Source organism: Acomys russatus, chromosome 27, assembly GCF_903995435.1.
Source record: "Acomys russatus chromosome 27, mAcoRus1.1, whole genome shotgun sequence".
Classification (NCBI taxonomy): Eukaryota; Metazoa; Chordata; class Mammalia; order Rodentia; family Muridae; genus Acomys; species Acomys russatus.
Window position 1 is genome coordinate 47,782,667 of NC_067163.1, and position 20,899 is coordinate 47,803,565.

At 44.1% G+C, this 20,899-nt stretch overlaps 1 protein-coding gene across 1 annotated transcript in view; it reads left to right on the top strand.

Annotated features, from left to right (window-relative positions):
- The window catches only part of Sh3rf1 (SH3 domain containing ring finger 1), a 159,436-nt gene that overhangs the window by 95,640 nt on the left and 42,897 nt on the right, over positions 1 to 20,899 (top strand). The window contains exons 2-3 of the mRNA XM_051169992.1: positions 7,508 to 7,783; positions 8,224 to 8,319. Of these exons, the coding sequence (XP_051025949.1) occupies positions 7,508 to 7,783; positions 8,224 to 8,319 (372 nt within the window). The remainder of the gene's footprint in view (positions 1 to 7,507; positions 7,784 to 8,223; positions 8,320 to 20,899) is intronic.

Consider the following 20,899-nt stretch of genomic DNA (forward strand, 5'->3'; position numbering starts at 1 on the left):
CCGACCCTGGGCACCCATAGCATATGATGGTGTGTATTGTACAATACATACAAAGCCAGTGGACCTACCTACCCAACTGTCTTCTCAGTTGCTTTTCCTTGACTATAAATTTCTTCTGCTTGTCCGTCTACATGTTAGCACTCCGCCCACTAGGGACAACAGCATTTGTTTCTTTTGTCGTTAGTTTTTTCCAGCAAGGATTTCTTTTTTTTTTTTTTAACGGACACTGAGGTAGGTGCTCAGGGTATCAAGATGAGTAATGCGGAGTCCCACAGTTGCAGGATGCTCTGATCCAGGGGAAATGGGTTCTACGCCGAGTGAGATGAACACTGTGACAATATGAGTCGGGGCAGCCTGGACACACACAAAAACAGCACCTCTGTCAGGTGGGCTGGGGAGAATCGGCAGGAAGACGGTGCCTGGACCACCTGTGGGCCCACACCAGAACTGGATCTCTGATCCTAGCTTCTTTTATACAATCTCGAACAACAGAAGCAGCCATCCTAGATGGACAAAGATGCCAGCAAATGAAACCACGTGTAGTCATCAGCTGTAGGTAGATAGTGGAACAAACCTGGCTGGGAACCAGGCCTGGGGGCGCTGAAGGAGCCCTGAGCTCCTCTCAGGAACCCCTGGAGGTGTGTGAGCCCAGAGGTGATGACAGCAACTGTTTTGCTTTCTGAGGGTAGAAAATACGAGGTGGACCGGTCAACCCAAACCGAGGGCTATAAAACCGATGATTTAGAACATTAATTTGATTTAAGAGGTCACTGGGAACCATCCCTAGATTGTGGTAAAGACGTTGTTGGTGTCGACAAGACCGTGCTTCAGGAATTGCTCTTGCTACTGTGGTTTCATTTTGTTCCTTCTCTCCTCTCCATCTTAATTTTTGTTTTGCTGTTTCCTGTTCCTTAAATTTTTTTTTTTTTTTTTGCTGAACAGTGTTCTGTCACCCACCTCTTCCTTCTACAGCTCTGCCTTCAAACTGGGGGTTTCAGCACTCCTTTAGGCTGGCCTAGGTCCGCTCACATTCTTGAGTTGGAGTAAAATTGGAACCAGATATGGGATGGAGGAGAACGGCTGGTTAGATAGAGAGGTTTTCTTCGAGGGAAAGCTAAAGAAAACAGCTGTGTAAGGGAAAGGATGCTCTGACAATAGCTTGCACCAAATGAATAGGCATAGGGTTAGGGTGTGGCTTGGCGGGGGAAGGGCTAACCTGGAATGGACCAGGCCCTGTGTTGGTTCCCTGGCACCCTAAAATAAATGAATGAATGAATGAATGAATGAATGAATGAATAAATAAATAAATGTAAGTATGGGGGGGGGGGAGAATCTTCCCCTTTAGTGCTGGTTATTTACAAAGCCGTGGTGGATTTTAAGTTATGACTAGGCTATTTGGAGCTTCAGAGGTGCAGTGAGTGAGATTTCAGAAACTTAAGAAATGGTCAGCAAATCAAAACCCCTGTAGCACAGTGTTCTTTATGAATAAACGTTAAAGGAAACAAGAAATAAAAGACGGACTAAGAAGAGGTTTGAGATTGCCAGTGCTTTCCCCCACAGTACTTTACAAAACTAGCTGGTAGTAACTACTAGGGCAACAAGTCGACATTGAAATATTTCAAATCATAGCCAAATCATAGGTGACTAAGGATCTGACCTAGACACCCTGAGAACAAAGCTTTATTTTAATAACCATTAAGTATATTATTTTGGGTTGGTGAGGTGCCTCAGTGGGTAAAGGAGCTTGCTGTGCAAGGCTAGAAACCTGAGTCCAATGGCCAGGACCCACATGGTGAAAGATGAGAACCAAAGCCACAACACTGCCCTTTGACCTCTACGTGTTTGTCATGGCACACGTACTCACACCCAATGCACAAATGCATACATCCCCAAGTAAAAAACTTAAAAAATAATTTTTAAATCTGTGGTGTAGCTTGCTTCTCTGTGTGTGGTAACTATCTATTTCTTTGTTCCTTCATTCTTTCTGAAAAGTTTTTGGAAGTTGTGTCGGAATCAGGCAGAGTTAGTGCTAATTTGGCTATCGCTGAAGTCACGTTTTATAGCCGTTGCCGCTGTAAGGGCATCTTCTAGACTCTGTCTTCAGTAGGTTGGCCGTTGAATCTGTTTAACTTTATGGAGCAGCAAGCAATGCATGAAGGCATCTGAATTTAGAGAGAGGCCGCCTTGCATGTATATCGGGGTATTGGCATTTTGAGTCCATGAAATAAATTGGCAGCGAGAGTTTTATTTACCTGATGGACTCTCAGCTGGCTCATCACGGAGCGTTTTTGCAAGATAGATTGGCATGTGCTCGGTGGGGCAGAGATGGAGGTGGAAAGCATTCCATCACAAATATTTGTGTGCAGAGCGTGTGAGGATTTTAATGACATCTGAAACAACTTGAACGTGTGAGAAGCAAACATTTGCGAAGTAAAGTGGGTCCACCGCCCTGCTCTTCTTAACGAACAAAATAAGAACTCTTGTTTTTATTGAACTTGCTGCTGATAAAGAATTGTTCTACTGCTTTGGCCTGTCTCAGTGGCCACCCCTTTTTTGAGAAGGCTGGGAGCGTGGATGACAGCCGCAAACACCCCAGGTTAGACTGCAGTGCGGGTTCTCTCTGGCTTTCTCTCCTTTTAAGCCTTCCTTTCATGTGTAGCCAAGTGAAAGTCTCCAAGTGAAATCTAAGCCCCCGAGGTTCCTGGGGCGGGGGGGGGGCGGGGTCTGGTCTGATGTGAGGCTCCAGAAGACAAGCAGCTGAGGGCAGAGGCCAGGGCGATGACACGACTCTCAGACCTTTCGCAGGAGATGAATGAGAAGACCTTGCCTCCCTGGGCCCAGGGCGTATTTTACTCACAAGACTAGTCCTAGGGTTTTCAAACCAATTGTCTTGGCTTTCTCCTTTAGATGTTGCAGGGAAATGCGTTCTTTTATTGCTCTTCCAAGTCGTTAAACCATTTATCCTTAATCATCTGCAGTCTGTGTGGGAATAGGGTTTTCTAAAGATCGCTGAACTTTGCTCGATTTGAAATCAGAAGAGAATTCACTTTATTTAATGTGGGAAACCTTCTTTTGAGAAACTTGACACAAACTGAGCTTTTTAGTGTCTTAGAGTGTAATTGAAAAAGAACACCATAGAAAAACACTGCCAGATGCACCAATGCGGGCTCGTGGGTTCGGCTGCCATAAGCTTTATGACTCTTTCTCTGTGCTTATTGATCACTGAAATAACCGTGGCAGTCAACATTTAGCAAGTCAGTGTGAATTAATGAAGTTTTGGTTGCATGGGGGCCGGTAACCCCAGGCTAACCATAATGCATAGCGCCATCATCATAATAGGTTTTCCCGTTGCTCCTTGTTCTATTAAGGATGCTTGATGATTTTAGGAGTACTTAATAGATTCGCTTTGTGGCAAAGCTAATAAGTCCATTAGGCCACTGGGGTGTGGAAATGATCTGTAAAGAAATAAATTCCCCTCCGTTCCCACATCAGCATATCACAAAAGCACCTCACTGTGGCTCATTTGGGACTTTATAGATCTCCTCAAGGAGCAGCTGAAAATGGTTTCCAAGAGCGCTACATCTGAATCTTGGTGTGTGGATTTGTCTGGCATGAATCTGGGGTAGAGCAGGCCAAACAGCGCTAATTGAGGTGTGTGTGTGTTGGGGAAGGGGGGTGGGTGGAGGATGGAGAGAACGGGCCATAATGGTGAATAGAGTTATTTGTCACTGAGTTTGTAATAGGATTTCCAATTAATTCATGCCGGCTTCCAGCGCCTTGCATTAGCCCTGTCAAGATGAACTACAGCCACATCTAAAATGCCATCCCCTATTAAACGGTGCATGTGAGTGAATTTGTAATTTCTCCCGTGCAGCCAGAAGATGAATGCATTTGACTCGGAAAACAAATGTGTGCTTCAGAAGTGCACATTTCAAAATTCTTGAGCACTTCCTAGAAGGGACATTCTTTGCAATGTCATACAGTGTGTGTGTGTGTGTGTGTGTGTGTGTGTGTGTGTATGTGTGTAGTTGCTGTGTGGATCCATCTAAGAGGAAAGAGTTGAGCTGCGAGAAAACATATGCATTGTCAAGTGCCCCATTTCACTAGTGAGCAGGCTTTTCACACTGACTGAGGATGATGGTGATGATGATGATGATGATGATGATGATGCTGATGGTGGTTCATGACCATAACATTTAGTTCTTTCTAGGACATTTTGTGAAAGTTAAGTGCAAAAACTCACCAAATTCCCACAACAATTTCAGACGACGCAGTCACGGCACAAGGAAGCCGACCTGCTCAATGTCACACAGCCAATAAACAGCTAAGCTGGTGTTCCCACTGTGGAGTCTGTTTCCATCCCCCATGGCCTTATCACAGTTTCATTGGCTGCAAGAGTTAACTCAATTTCCTTGTCATGGCCTTGTCAGTCTTTTCTACCCCCTCCCCAGCAATGTGGCCAATTTACATTTATTTCCTCAAGCGTGGCCTTAGGAAATACTGCTAAGCTGTGATAAGCAGATTTTGAGAAATACATAATATAGGAAAGAACGGAGTGAAGTATATGTGAGGATGGACAAAGATTTGAATCCTGTCCTTCACAAAATCAGGTATTACGGGGAATATAATTAGAGCTCATAGCATTGTGGAAAGTCAGAGATCTTAAAGAACGTGTGGGGAGAACTGGAGGGCACAGCGGCAGATGGTTTTTTTTACAAGGTCATATCAAGGTCAAGCAATAAGAATTGTGCCTTTAAAAGCTACACCTTAAGGCAGGATTCAGAAGGGCACAGGCGGGCATCAGCATTTCTAGAAGGCTCAACGCATGTCTTCCAAGGATGTTAGCTTTCACAGCTATTTTAATTTATGTCACATGGACCAGGCCAAGGCGAGATGACTGCCAGATAGCATCTTGAGAGAAAGAATTGCTATTTGCCTTCACTCAAACAGAAATATGTGGCAAAGAGGTTTGGGTCGACTGATTATTAAAACAAACAAACGGTTGCAAACTTTTATAAAGTTTTACCAAGAGTGTTAGTGTACAGGTGATTCAGCTGGCCTGCCCCTTAGTCACCTAGCAACGTTTTACATCAGTCATCACCTGCTGCTACCTCCATCACCTATCTGCCCCTGGCTTCTCTTCCTCTCCCTTTCTGTCTTTCTCTCTGCCCTCATGGCTCTGTCCCCATCCACCTGCCCGCCTACACGTCCACTCCTCTGCCTCTGTCCCCATCCACCTGCCCGCCTACACGTCCACTCCTCTGCCTCTACGCCTTCTCCAGGTCCTCATTCCTATCTTTTCTCCCAATAACACCTTCATACCAAATCTGGTGTATGGCATAATTCCTCAGGGCATACCTTGGTGTGGGCCCGCCATGGTACACCCTCAATGCATCATCATATTTCATAACAAAGTGATAAAAGTTGATCTGTGTATATGAGTGGAATATGGAGAACTTGAGCACCTACACTTTCTTGGAAAGATTAAACTGAAACAACAAAACAACTATTGTCCATCTGCTTCACGCGGAACTGCCTGTACACCTGCCAACCCCATAATCTCGTTTACTGCCAGCCTCATCTGCCTGGCCCACAGTGTGACATATCCACCTGTGCTTCAAACCGTTGATGGTTCCTTGAAGGACTCATTGACCCAAGATTGTTGACAATGGTTTTTAAGATCCACTGTAAAGTTGACACCACTGGCCTGCCTTGAGCTTGACGTTGCCAATGCTCCTCCCATGCCTGTGTCCCTGCTGGTACTGTTCCCTCTGTATGGAATGCTTCTACCTCCCCTTTTTGTCCCCCTACCCAAAATTTACTTAGCTAGCCCTTTAGATTTCCACAGAGCCTTGGGGAAATAGTTTATTTCCCCCATCTGCTAAGTCCATCTTCACATCCGTAGTGGACTGTTACGTCAACTCCACCATTGAATTTACCCCCACTGGATTATCACTACTTCACTTGCCTCGTCCCTCAAGGAGGAGAACTGTGCATTATTCCTTTTAAAGTCTCTAGCACATTGACTGGTAAAAGAGTAAAGGCTTTGATGAATGCATGTCACATGGATGAATACGCGGGTGAGGATATGAGGAGCAGAAGGCGGTAATCTAATTCTGCAGAATTATTAGAGATGTATCTGACTCACTGTTTACCCTCTGTATCCGTGATAGATGGCCATGCTCCAGGGTGGTCAGGAATCTTAAATCGCTAACTACTCTTTACCAATGGGGCACCAAGAGCCATTAAGACATGTCATACTGATTCCATGGGATGATTGAATTGTCTTGAAGGAGCACACAACTTCTAACTTGCCTTTCAAAACGAGGCTGCAGTGTTTAAAACCTCTTCTCTTTGCTTCTCACTGCCACAGTGCTGTTAAACCAGGAAGGACATGTCAAATATCTTAAATTGTAAAAAAGATCATGTCTGAACACTTACAAGATCATAAAGCTTGAGAGGTTGTAGATTCCTTTCTGTTCCTGTGATAAGACAGTCTGGCCAACTACAACAAGTAAACAATTTATTTGGCTTGTGTCCTGGGTAACGGTTAAACAGAATTTGAAACAGAAACCGTGGAGGAAAGCTGAGGGCTGGCTTGCTCACAGGCTCTTTGTGAGCTAGCTTTTTATATAGCTCAGGACTACATGCTCGTGAATGGCACTGCCCATTGTGGGTGGGACCCTTATATCAATTAACAGTCAAGACAGTCCCACACAGACCAACCCTTAACCATCAAGACAGTCCCACACAGACCAACCCTTAACCATCAAGACAACCCCACACAGACCAACCCTTAAGCATCAAGACAATCCCACACAGACCAACCCTAAACCATCAAGACAGTCCCCTACGACATGCCCGTAGACCAACCTTATAAAGACAAGTGCTTAACTGAGACTTTTTAGGTGACTTCAGGCCGTATCAAGTTGACAGCGGTGCTACTAGGACACTCAGGCTCTGGGGCAGACTTACTGCTGGCTGTATTCTATACTTGGGCATAGAAAGGAGTCTTAGTAAATACTGAGATCATAAACGATTAGGATCTGGTGCCCATATTAAAAGCCACATCAGCAAAATGTTTGTGCAAAATCTAACTTGGTTTATGAGCAGTTGCAAAGGTGATAGGTTGGGGTTTGGTTGACATTTTTCTTTTCTGTCCTGAATCATCTATCTTGATGAATGAATTGTTGGTATAAGAATTAAGGTTTTTTAAATGAAAATTTGACTATCATACCAGGAAACAGACTCAGGCAATAATCTCAGGCCAACAAAACCAAAGCTTCACTATAATAAATTTAGGCATAGAGGCTGGACCGTGAGATGCAGGGACACCACACACGTTGTATTTGTATTGTAGTAAATGCAGTTATGCTTTTATGTAAGATTTTCTTCCATGGGCCAAGTTGGTGGATTTGATCTTGACTTAAAGACAACAAGAATCCAAGTATATTTTCAGAGACATCATCTGGCTGTTATCTCACTGGAATCTCTCTCTTTCTTTAAGGGTATACCTCAGTTACCATGTGCCAAAGCATTATATAACTACGAAGGAAAAGAGCCTGGAGACCTTAAGTTCAGCAAAGGCGACATCATCATCTTGCGCAGACAAGTGGATGAAAATTGGTACCATGGGGAAGTCAATGGGGTCCACGGCTTTTTCCCCACTAACTTTGTGCAGATCATCAAACCTTTACCTCAGCCCCCACCTCAGTGCAAAGCACTTTATGACTTTGAGGTGAAAGACAAGGAAGCCGACAAAGATTGCCTTCCCTTTGCAAAGGTACAGTATTGCTTTTAGCACCACCACCCCTGCCCCACCCCCCACGTATTCCCAGGTTCCTGGGTTCAGTGTGATGTCTCGCTTGGTGAAGGCAATTGCTGCCAAGCCTGACAGGCAACCTGAGTTTGATCACCAGGATTCACAGGCAGGAAACAAAACCACCTCATCAAAGTTGTCCTTGGCCTCCACATGGGCGCTATTGCTTGCTCCCTCAACCACCACTACAATGAATATAACAAAAGAAAAAAAAAAAATTAAAGGACATCAGATTAACTGGCAGATACTGTTTAGTTTATGAAAACATATCTTTGGGTACTAAAGATATGGTACAGAATTTTTATTCATCTACTATTAATACTTTAGCCTCTCTATTGAGGATGCTAATTAAATGATAAATTTAATGGGCTCAGAGAGAAACTCATGATTTGTTTTTTCTTCAGGATGACGTGCTGACCGTGATCCGCAGAGTGGATGAAAACTGGGCTGAGGGAATGCTGGCAGATAAAATAGGAATATTTCCAATTTCCTATGTCGAGGTGAGTCAGTTTGTACAATCTTGAATCATACTCCGCTTAGTAAATAAATCTCAATTATGCAAAGTAGGTATTAAGACATCCTCCTCGTGGCACAGAATGCCGACGGTGGCTCTGCTGTTGGATTAGACAGACTTCCGCCTCGTGTCCTTCAGTGACTGAAGATCGTGACTCATTGTCTCACTCCTGAAAGCGTCCCTGTGACTTGTTAAAGAGACCGAGTACTTACTGTCCACCGCCTATGCAACCTGGTTTTCTCTTCTGCCTGCTGCCTTGAATAAGGATCAGAAAACTTGTAAAGCCCTTAAGTAACATGAGAAGTTAATGTACTCACTTTATTTGTTTTACTTACTTCTTGCACTTTTATTACATTTATTTGTTTAGGGTGTGCATTTTAGTCTATGTGAGCAATAGGTCAGAGGACACCTTGGGGGAGCCATTTATTTCTGCCACATGAGTCCAAGGGACCGAACTTAGGCTAATGAACAAGCGCCTTTATCCACCCTTGTGCACTTACTTCGTGGTCTGCCACAGCGTCAGAAGTAGAACAGTGATTCCCCGGTAAACATTTACCAAGTGAATGACCGCTTCTCCATCATATCCCACGACCTTCCTAGCCCCCTTTGTCATTAATTAGCATTGTTCAGAAAGCCTGTGACCAAACCTGACTAAAGGAAGCCTTTGTAATATACATGAAATACTGGTAGCATACTTTGATTATTCTAAACAAAATCAGATTTTGAAATGCATGGGAGTGGCGGGGGGGATTGGAGCGATAGTTCAGTTAGTGACGTGCTTTCCGAGTAAACGTGAGGTTGTGAGGTTGATCCCCGACCCCTGTGTAAAGAAGGTGAGGGCCACGGTGCACAGCTGTCACCCCAGCTGTCGTGGACGGAACTGCATGCTTTGCTGGTGGCCAGCCTGGGTTCCGTCTCTCTTACGCAGGGCAGTGATTGAGGAAGATAACGGGTGTCAGTCTCTGGCCTCCATATGCTCATGTGGCCTTGCGTACCCACACACACATGTGCAGACACACACGTACAGTGAACGTTTGGAGCAGACCCTCATTACAGCCCACGTCCGAAACTGTCAGCTGGTAACGAGCACGTTGTGCTGAAAACAAAATTGAAGGCATTTTTTAAAGAATGACACCACCAACGGCCAAACAACCACTCTTGAGTGGCTGAGGTCAAGGATGGCTTTCGGGAAGGAAGATGGTATCTGTGTGGTGTGTAAATAGATGTTAACTAAGAGAGATGGAGGAGTGCCTTGAGGAGGAGGAGGAGGAGGAACACCCAGGTGGAGAGGCCTGTGTGTGCAGAAGCCAAAAGGCGGGAGAGAGCACAGACTGGGGAGCAAACATCAAAGTGTCTGTTATGTAAAAAAGCGTGTTTAAAAAATTATCACTTATTCTGCTGTCTTTTTATCTGGGACTTGTTTTTTTGTTTTGTTTTGGTTTGGTTTTTTGTTGGTTTTTTGTTTTTGTTTTTGGTTTGGTTTGGTTTGGTTTTGACATGATTCTGAAGGCTAAAATGGCAAACTGTGTTACTGTAGCCAGGGCTGGGTGTCTCCTTTAGACAGTGAGATTACCAGAATTTCGAAAAACACTGGTGTGTCTGCCACATATCCAAGAGAAAGTAATCCAGGGTGGTTATACCTCTTCAGTGCTGCCTACACCGTCAAACATTCCCCTTTATTGTGACGTTTCCTCACACATTAGAAGAAGACAACAGGGGAAAAAAAAAATCCTTAACGAGAAAGCTTCTCTGTATATTATTTGTGTCCATCTTGAGTGTGGGTGTGGAAAACTACTGGCATCTCCAGGTATTTGAATAGTTGTGCTAAAGGGCGTGAGCCAGGGCAGCTTCGTAAAGAAAGCCTGTCTTCACTTGTGAAGTATTATCTGTGGTACATGCTGATGCTTGGGCTGGCACGCATGGAAAGGTATTGCTGCGTGGTTTGGTGTTCTTGTTTTGTGTTTTTTTTGGGGGGGGCCGTTTTGGGTTTTTTAAATTGATATAGGGCAGGTGTAGAATCGTTCAATAGGCATAAAAAGATCCACCCACGGAAAGGCCAGAGCCTCTTATAGTCATTCAAGTCCTAGGGTTATTTACTTTGACTAAAGTTGGAAAGGTAAGCGGCATCCCCTCCCCCTCCCCCAGCCCTGCCCCCAACCCTCCTCCAGGAACAGTTTCCTTATTTGAATCAGAACGTTTCTAGTGAGGACCTGAAGCAAATCATCTTTCTGTCAGTGCCTGTGAACAGTCTTTGATGTCAAGCTGTCAAGTTGCAACTCCTGGTAGGGAGCTGAGCACCTGGGGCTTAGTAACACCTGGTTCAGCCTTTGGGGCCTAAGTAGAGGCAGACTGTAGTTGCAGCCAGCTGAACTCCCACTGTCTCAGTTGTGAAGAGCATCTCAGGGCCGTGTCAGATGTGATAAAAAAAACAAACCAAGGCTTTTTCCTAAATAATGCTTTCTTGTGCCCTGTAAACCTTTCATACTTGGCCAGCTTTAGAACACAGAGTGTGCCCACTTTAAACACTGCTGTATTACAAAAGTTCACTTTTAGAGTGTTTTTTTTTTTTAAAGGATTGGAGGTGGGGGTTGGGAACAGGACCTTTCTATGAAGCCCTGCCTGGCTTGGAAATCACTGTGTAATCAGGCTGACTTTGAACTCACCAGCTGCCTGCTTCAGCCTCCCAAGTGCTGGGTTTATAGGTGTGTACCACCATGTTAGTATTTTCTTGTATCTTATAAACCAACACCTCACCCTCCACCTGCCAGAGTATAGCAATAGTCAAATAGAAGACCACTCCAATACACCCCCAATCCCATCCCATTCCACACACCCCACCTCCATCCCATTCCAACACCCCCCAGTCCCATCCTATTCCAACACACCTCCATCACACTCCATTACACTGCATCCCACTCCAACACACCCCCACCTCCATCACACTCCATCACACCCCCACCTCCATCACACTCCATCACACCCCCACCTCCATCACACTCCATCATACCCCCACCTCCATCACACTCCATCACACCCCCACCTCCATCACACTCCATCACACCCCCACCTCATCACACTCCATCACACCCCCACCTCCATCACACTCCATCACACTCCATCACACCCCCACCTCCATCACACTCCATCACACCCCCACCTCCATCACACTCCATCACACCCCGACCTCCATCACACTCCATCACACTTCCACCTCCACCCATTCCATCACATCTCCACCTCCAACCTACTCATCACACACCCAGCTCCACCCAATTTCTCCATTTGTCATCCAGTAACAAATGTGCTCAGGAAACTTGCTTATTGTAGATGTCTACACAGAATGGGTCTGAAGATTGGATTCTAGAACTGTGGCGTCAGCGCATCAGCTGTGAGGTCACAGGGCAAGACCTATGAAAAGAGCTGAATAGTGGAGTACTAAGGACAGGACTGAGTGGGAAGGGAAGGTGACACTGTAAGGAATGCTCCTGGAGGGGCTGGGGAGGCAGCTCAGTGGTTAAAACACCTGACGCACAAACCTGAGACCTGGAGTTTGAATCCACAGAACTCAAGTAAAATGTTGCGTAGGTAAAGGTGGAGATCCTCAGAGCAAGCTGGCTAGTGAGACTAGCCGTATCACTGAGATCTTGGTGTGATTGAGACATTCTGCTTCAGCAAGTAAGGTGGAAGAGTTATTGAGGATGATTACACACCCGTGCGTACACACACACACACACACACACACACACACACACACACACACACACACACGGAAATGGAAGAGAGGGAAAGGAAATGCCTTTTGAATCGTTTGCTTACCTATTTGTGCTGAAATATAATGATAAGATAGTAGCCACGATATTTTGATTGCCAAGCAAATGTCCTCTTATTAAAATACAAAAATCGTCGAAGACACACTTGAGGCCTGAGCAGATAGAGTGTTTGTCTCACATGTTTGGGGTTGAGCCCACTTACGGTGGTGCACACCTGTCATCTCAGCACCCAGCAGGAGGAGGCAGGAGGATCAAAAATCCAAGTCTGAGGCCAGGCTGTGATATGTAAGACCTTGTCAGTTCTTTGGACTTCTTGTCTAGCTCTTGTAAGAATTCTTTGGCTTGGATCTCTTTCCTCCCATGTCAGTCTGTTACTGTGTCTCTGTGTGGCCACACCTTGGAGGTTGTATGCTGTGTTCTATAATAGAGAGTGTCTTCCTTGACCTGAGCAAGCTAGAAACCAGTTAAGGATAAGAGATTCTTATGGAAGCCCAAGGAATTCTTGAAGACACCACTCCAGGATGTGGAGTGTCAAGGGCTGATTGCAGTCAGAAGGAAGAAATGAGTACCCCTATTTCCCTTCGTTCAAATAGACCAGTTGTCTGCAAAAGAGATGGGAAGATTTTAGATGACTCACTTGGTTTTTAGCAGTCATTTGGACAAGGGCGACATGATTCTTAACAAGCAGAAAGGAAGGGTGAAGATGATGCTAACTATGGCATTCTCTCAGCCGTTGCTGTGCATGGTAGGCTAATACTGAGCCGTACATTTTTTTTTTTATTGCGTTTCATGTTTTGTTTTGACGACTAGTCATTTGTTGGCAGTATCACCCACTTAAGTTTTTAAACAAATAAAAAGTTGTTTCGTTACTTGGTGTTTTTGTCATAGGTAATTTGAAGATGCACATTCCTTAAGTGCAGGTGGCGTAAGAGTAGGGTAGGAGTGGCTTATGAGGCTGTGTCTCCTTCTGTAAACACCGTCCAAATGCCAGTCTTCTGGCAGGCTTTCTCTTGTTCCCATACCTAAAACACTCCCATCCCTCCCTCTCCTTGCTTTCTCCAAACAAATACGGTGTTGGTCAAGGGGAAAACTAGGAATGTGGAGCCAGGTGGCCAGGATAGAAGTGCTGTCCCAACCAGTAATTCTTTGTGACTGTGGACCTGGTCCTCTCATTGTTGAAACCCAGAGCCTTAAGAGCGGAGCCTGGCCCATTTGTGCGCCTGTGGTCACGCTCAGCATTGTCACCATTACTCCTTTCCTGCACTTTTCTGCCTGGCATCTTTCCATCAAGTGGTTGATACCAAGACTCAGTTCCCCCATCAGAATGAGAGCCCCGGTGGTGGTTGGTTGTCTTTATGGCTCGCTGTTGTCTCCCAAGGTTTTCATCAAGTGTTGCTAGCTGCAGGCTCTCAGTAAAATCTGCTTTAATGTGTAAGTATACAATCTTAAGAAATGTAGAACAGAACTTTCTAAGCCCAAACCAAAGTGGTTTATAAATTTTTTTTTTCTAGTATAAACTTTTTCAGCCAGTATTCTTATCTTTCTCTACCTGGCATATGTTTTATTACAGGTTTATCTTGCTGTGACATTAGGGTGTTACATGCCCAGGGAGCCATTGGGTCGGTGTGTGTGTGACCCTAGAGAGATCATTTGTTTGCTCCTTTAGCCCAACTCGCCTCCAGTGGCAGTGATCCCCCTGTCTCAGTCCTAGGTTCACAGATATGTGCCACCGCATACCACTTTCCTTGTTGAGGTTTTGTTTTTGTTGTGTAACTAGGCTGCAGTTGGGTAGGTGTGGTGGCACGTATGCTTCTAACCCCAGCACTTGAGAGTCTAGACAGGAAAGTTGGCTGTTTCAGGCCAGGTTGGGCTCCTAGCAAGACCCTGTCTTAAATAAATAAAATGAAAACAACAGCAACAACAAAACCCTGAAAATAATAAATTAAAATTTGAAAAAAAAAAAAAAATCAAACTGGCCTGAGAATTGGAACTACTTTAGAATTTTCCGAGGCTAAAATAGTAATGATAATATGCTAGATTTAATCTGGACATCTATTGTAATAGAGAAAAGAAATTCTCAGTAGGGGGCAGGGTTGGGGAAGTGTTAGCCAAAGATTGTGAAACTTTAGTTAAAAGGGGTAAGGTCTTCTGGCTGTGGCACACACTGTGCTATCAGCTTTAACAATGAGAAATCAAATGTACTGGTTTCAGCCCGGATGGCTCCAGAGTGGGACCTTGCTTGGTTCTGCAGAGTCCAGGGTTTTGTTCCTGACTCAAAGGGTAAGAAGTGGAGGTTTAATACAGAGTTTGACGTTGCTAAGGTGACCTCAAAAGAGCTAAGAATGGCATTGTTGGCTTTGTTATGGTTTATTTTGTTAAAGCCTTTCTCTAGAGAATAGTAATAGCAGAAGGGCACAATAATAGTCTTTAATCTAATAATCAAAGAGTTGATTGAAGTATATAAAAGGAGTTTCCTCTCATTTATATTTTTTGATGTTTTTTTTCCCTTTAAAATTAGAAAGCATAATCAATGTTTGTAAAGAAATGTAGGGAACTTGTTAGAAGGCTGGAAGAGGAATCGTTGTATTGATTAGCATCCAAGTTTCTATTGCAGTTCTGATGTCAGCTTAATTTTACAAGTGAAATTTAGAGAGATTGTTGGGAAATCAGTAAGGGAGAACTGCTATGTTCTTAGCACAGTTCTTTCTTCCTCAAGTCTGACTGACTGGGTGCTTTGGGTCTGGCTCTGGGGAGCTTCCCCCACCACCACCCCCAACGTAGACACTACAGGCACCATCCAGTGGTGTTGTTACAGTCCCAGCCTCACGTACATTGCTTTTATTTCTGCCAAAATGATGGAAGGAAAACGAGTAGAAACAAGAGCACTGGCCTGCGAGCTCCACTGACAGTTCCTGAGCTGACGCGGCTGGAGACTCCATCTTGAGTTTGGCGGCGAGCTTATGTAGGGCAGTGCATGGTCCCTGTTACTCAGCGCCCTCCTTCTAGTTTAGGAGTTTTCCCCCCAGGAGAACCTTCAGGGAGTGGAGGGTCCAGAGACATCAGCTAATGTTGATAGAGTTTTCACTGCATGAATGGAAAATTAGTGACACCCTGGGCAGTTTTGAAGGACTTATAATTGCAGATCTCCTGGCGAGCCTTAATCAGAGCCTTGCGATAATGACCAAATGTTGTGTCTTATATTCGCCATGATTCCCGAAAGGATCACCCCAGATTCTTCATCCTGGCCATCCCCCTGCAGGGACAAGGACGAAAGCCAGGTTTTGCTGCTTGTTCTAGAGGCACGCTTTGGAATCACTGGCTTGCACCCCTGAGATGTTTCTTAGTCCACGTGCCTGTAGAAAAATCACCTTTTCTTCAAGATCCGGGTCAATTCAGTTAGTTCTTAGGGAGCCTTTCTTTCTAATTCTCCCACACAACAAAAATGCATCCTATGAAACCCAATCCAAGCAGAGCCCTGTCCTCATGTCGTCCACAATCCTAAGTTTGCACCACCCTGAGGCCCGGCACGGGGTGCGGCTCTGGTAATGTGTTGTGGAGGAGTCATCCTTATCCTGACTCCCTAGAGAATACAGGGACATCCAGGCTATCTTGGCCATTGTACTTCTACAATACAGTCATAATGTAGAAAGCATGAAGAGGGATGATAAGGCCCATTACGTCATAGAAAACTAGATCATTGCGTTTTAACTATATTGCATTGTTTTGTCCCTCTGCATCTATTTGTGGTACCAATAATCAATGGGGTTGTTTTGTTTTGTTTGTAACTACACAGGAAGTAGTAGGTAAACTATAACATTTATTTATTTATTTATTTTTTAACCACTTTTAGACAAGTGTCTTGTTTAGGGGAGATGGCCAGATGTCACCAAGTGACTCATCTGTTGTCTAAGCTCTCGCCTTACTTGCTTCAGAGGTCATGTGATAACGAGCCTCCTTTCCCTGCCCCAACCCCCCAGCGCACCTCCCCCCCCACCAGCCCCGAGACAGGGTTTCTCTGTATAGCCCTAACTTTCCTTGACTAACTTTGTAGACCAGGCTGGCCTCGAACTCAGTGATTTGCCTGCCTCTGCCTCCCAAGTGCTGGGGTTAAAGGCGTGCGCCACCATACTCGGCCTGATAATGAGCCTTCCACCATTGTCCAGCTTTGCTTAAGTGTAGAGAGATTATTTATTTTTCATAAAAATATGAAAACACTCCAGGTTCTCACAAGTTTGCTTTCAGAATGATTAACTACTCAACTTCAAAATCTGAGGTGGCCTTTGTTATTTACAAAAAGACTACAAATTAGTCCAAACCATAGTATTTTGATATATGTTAAATTTGTTTTTTAAAATAGATTTGTCCTATTGTCATGTACATTCTAAGTATTGCTGGTAACTAAGGGTTTGCCAGGCAAGGCAGATTTGATGTGATCTCCTATGGAGAAGACCTAAATGGATTCTTTATACTGTCCTGTGCATTTGTGTGCATGCGTCGTGCATAGAAAATGGCTTGAGCAGGACCGTTCTGGTGTTAAAATAATTGGGAGGAAACGCTTCTCTGTAGCGCAGCAGAGTGCTCCAGCAAAGTTTTCTCTTAAGTATTGCAAAACAAGGTTAGGTTTTTATAATAAAACCCTCCTGTCAGGACACATCCTGGGCTTTGCACACACATGCCGCACGAGGCATCTCTGGGAGCCGAGAAGCTGTGGACAAATGTGCTGTTTCGGTGCTCACCACTCTGGCTTCTCTCCTGTAATCGCCCTTCCTCCTGCACCCCTGTACGTCTCCACGTCCTCGCACTGTAGGAATCTAACACATGGCGGATACTCGCTCACTGATTTATTAACTGAGTACACATTGCCGTGGAATTTCTGTCTGCGTGTCATTTCTCATTGACTAAGTTTTACTTGGAATTTAACGACAATTCCATGCCTTTTTACCTCTTGGGGTATAGGTATTTCCACTGCTGTGTTCCTCTGTCTGGTGATGAGGTTCTGGAAATAAACTGCATTGTTGGACTGCGTCCTCCCGGTTGATAGCTGTTTCCGATTTATGACGTGTACATGGACGTACAATGGAAACACACACAGACGGCAGTTCCTACAGGACACGGACAGCAACTGATCTCACCCTTGAGGTTGTGCGTTGGCCTCCCTTCCCAGGACTGTGATTAGCTGTAGGTGTACTGCTTCAGGACTGTGGGTGTCAGCACCCCCTACCCCCCCGCCCCAAGTCTTAACTGGGCTTTGGGGCTGAGCTTGCATCTGTCCGTAAGCTCCTCTGTGGTTGACTGGGAGCTGCTTCTCCCGCTGTTAACTGGCTGTCTCCTGCAGATCTTTCATGCTGTAGGAATCTGATCACCTCGTTCATCTTTTCTGCTATGCAGGCCACTTATTTTCTTTCCCTTGGCTCCCCCTAAATGTGGGGATGTGACCTGCCTTTGGCTCTCCTGAAAAATCTATTACTTGATTACACTCCCCTCAGCTTGTGGCTCTAACCTCTTTCCTTTTTATTTTTTTCCCCTCCCATAATGCCCAAAAGATCCACCTACTCCTCTGGGCTTGTTTGTCTCTGTAGTTAGTTATTGGCTCCTCCAGGTCTGAAATCACCACCTTGGTTGTCACTAACTCCTTTTCTTAGCTCTTTTTCTGTCCCCGAATAATATCTACCACTCTTCTTAATCTCTTTTGTGACCATTGATTGCCCTTTTCACTCCCAGGGTGTTGGTTTGGTGTTTGGCTGGAAACACATAGCAAGGTCTTCCGTTAACCTGAGGTCTTAAGCGCCTCTATAACCACTATTTTCTTCTTCCCACCTTCCTAAATCAGAGACCACCCAAATGTAACCCCGGGTGCCTTTCACGCTTGACCTGCAAATGGTTTTTTTTTTTTTTTTTTTTTTTAAATAATTGCTTGGTCAGGTATAGAATCAGGAGCTTTTCCTTAAAGCTCATTACCTAGCTTTCTTTTCCTTAACAGAAAGTCAGCTGACAGGGCTAAGCAGTTGCTCTGCAAAGGCCTTGCATGCTCTCCCCGGGTCACGCCATGGGTCCATAGCTCAGTCTTAGTCTGTCTGGCCTTTACTGACTCACCTGCCCATCATCTGCAGATGCGTAGATGGGGATGTTTTATTGTCAGTGTTAGGAACCTGTTCAGTTCCTCCCCAAGTCCTTTTTTCCTCATGAGTCAGGGAGGTGTGTCTGTCTCTCCTATCCAGTGCTGTGCCTGGCTTATAATAGTCACTCAGAAAGAAAAAAAAAAAAAAAAAAAACAACTGACAGAATGGATTCAAGTCTCCATTTGTTTTGAGTCTGGTCACTCATGGCCTAGGGCCTCTAAAACCCAACTCAGGAATCTGCCTGTTGAGCATTTTAAGGGGATATTTGTGTTTGGGGTGAGGAAAGGTGTACTTAGGAGTAAAACTTTATAGTTCGTTAAATCCAACTTCCTGTTACATACGAGAAACTGGAGGAATGTACAGGAAAAGTGACTTGCCTGAGGCACCAGAGTAATTGAATGGTACGATTGGACTCTGGGTCATTAGAATAGTACTTATTTGGAACGGATCTTACATGTTACAAAACACGTTAGCCCATACTCATTTCTGGGCTGTTGAGATAACCCAAGAGTGGTGCTCCCTTATTTATACAGCTAAGAAGACTGAAGTCAGGGCAAGTGACTCAGCCAGTGAGGACAGAGACCTGACCCTAGGCCAACCCGTTTGACTTCAAGTTCAAGGCCCTTCCTGTGGTTTTTCTCCAACAGTACCTCCTTCGCCTCCCTCCCCAAACTCAAGTTTGGTTTCAGTGTCTTAATGGCATATATCCTTTATACTGTCCCTTCGGAATCAGAGGGCTGAAAAGGGTAGTTCTGATTTATTTATTTACATTTTAACAGCTGGGCCCAAAAAATGGGAATAAGAGAGTTTGAGAACATGATATTTATTTGAATTTCTAACATAGAGAATATCAGTGTATTTGGAATATAAAATAAGACCTTATTTATAAAATACTAATCTGGACCAATATTTCAATTTAGACATGTACACAAGTGCATGTAAAACTTCATGTATATTAAGTAAAGAGGATTTTAGTAGTATAACAAAGTATTCATAATTCAAATTTGTAAAAAAGACATCAAAACCCCAATAGAACTATGGATAAAGTATGCAAATAGAAAACGTTACAAAGAGAAAAGATCTGTATATCTCATTAAGAGAAATACAAATTAGATAATATGAAGTAGCTTCTTTCAACTACTAGAGATGTGATCGATGATTAATAAGGATAATATTTGGAAAACAATGTGGTGAAAATTGAGACTGAGTTGGGACTCAATGTGACTATTTTTTTTTTCAAAAGTTTTTAAATGTACACAATAATGTAACGATTTCAGTTGTACGAAGCACATCAACAATGCCGTAAATGATCGTATTTCCTCTCTATAGTGGAACACCATGTCTGTGCCTATAGGCGTGGGAAGATGCTCGTGAGCTGTTAATTAACAACGTGCTTTGCCTGGGTTCACGTGTGGTAATGAAGTCAGTAAAGTAGATGCATATGTGGCAATAGTACTTAAAATCTCTAGAAGGTTCTACTGTAATCATTAACCATACATGCATCTGGAAAATGGATTGGGAAGAGAGGCAGTAAGACCTGGCTGAGGAGCTTTGATGTTTTATACCATAATATTCTATACCGTGTGCTTCATTTTTAAAGATAGTCAATTACCTTCTTGGCCTTTTGAGTGGACTCTCAATCTGTAGTTCAGGCTAGCTTGTAATTGAGTACATAGCCTGCACTGGCCTCGAACCTGTGACATTTCTCCTTCCACAGTGCTCGCTCCTTCCCCAGTGTCAGGATCACAGGTGTGAGCCGTCAGGACTGGCTGGCTAATTACTCCTATGATACACGTTTAAAGTTTTATTTGTTTTTGGGAAGAAGGAAGTTTGGTGAGACTCTACTCTGGTGGATTATAAATTCAAATAGTTTCCTTTCACACCTACTGTTGGTGTTGCTAATATTGAAAAATGGGAGGTGTACTCCCTTATATCAAAGTTCTGATGAAAAAGTAACTATCAAAACTATTTCTCTTTGAGGGAGTGGGGAAATGCTGTCTTGTTCTTCAAAAGGCCATGTTCTCTTTAGCCAAGACACAAATAAATTTTAATATTTCTTAGGATGGTTTTCTTGTTTGTCTGTTTCTGGTTTTTCAAGACAGGGTTTCTCTGTGTAGCCTTGGCTGTCCTGGACTCTCTTTGTAGATACCAGGCTGGCCTCGAACTCACAGAGATCCGCCAGCCTGTTTCCCTGGTGCTGGGATTACAGGCGTGCCCATGTGTAAAGGCTCTGCATTCGATTCCTGGCACTAGAAAAGTAAATAAATTAGTAAAAAAAATAGGAAAAATGTAAAAGGTCGTGAGAAACGTAAGACCAAGAAGTCTCTTTCGGCCCTGCCATTTAGCTCTAGAATACTGAGTTTTATTTTGTGTCCAACCTAAATCTTATATGAGGCCCTTACCAAAAAGAAGGTCTTGTAGGGCTTGCGTTTGTTTTGCAGGTTGAGAGTGCACTTTCAACTTTAAAGGTCACAGCCAGATAAATGTCAGAGGAAACCCACGCCCACTGAGCTCAAGCAAGCATTCTTAAATTTTACCAAAATTCCATTAAAGTTGTCAGCTCCTTGGCTGCCTGTTGCCGCAAAGGTTAAGTTCTACTCGCAACAGAAGGCTTTTTAACTTTCTGCCAGATTTACTTAATGCTTTTCACTTTATGATTGTCTCTGGAATTAAAAAA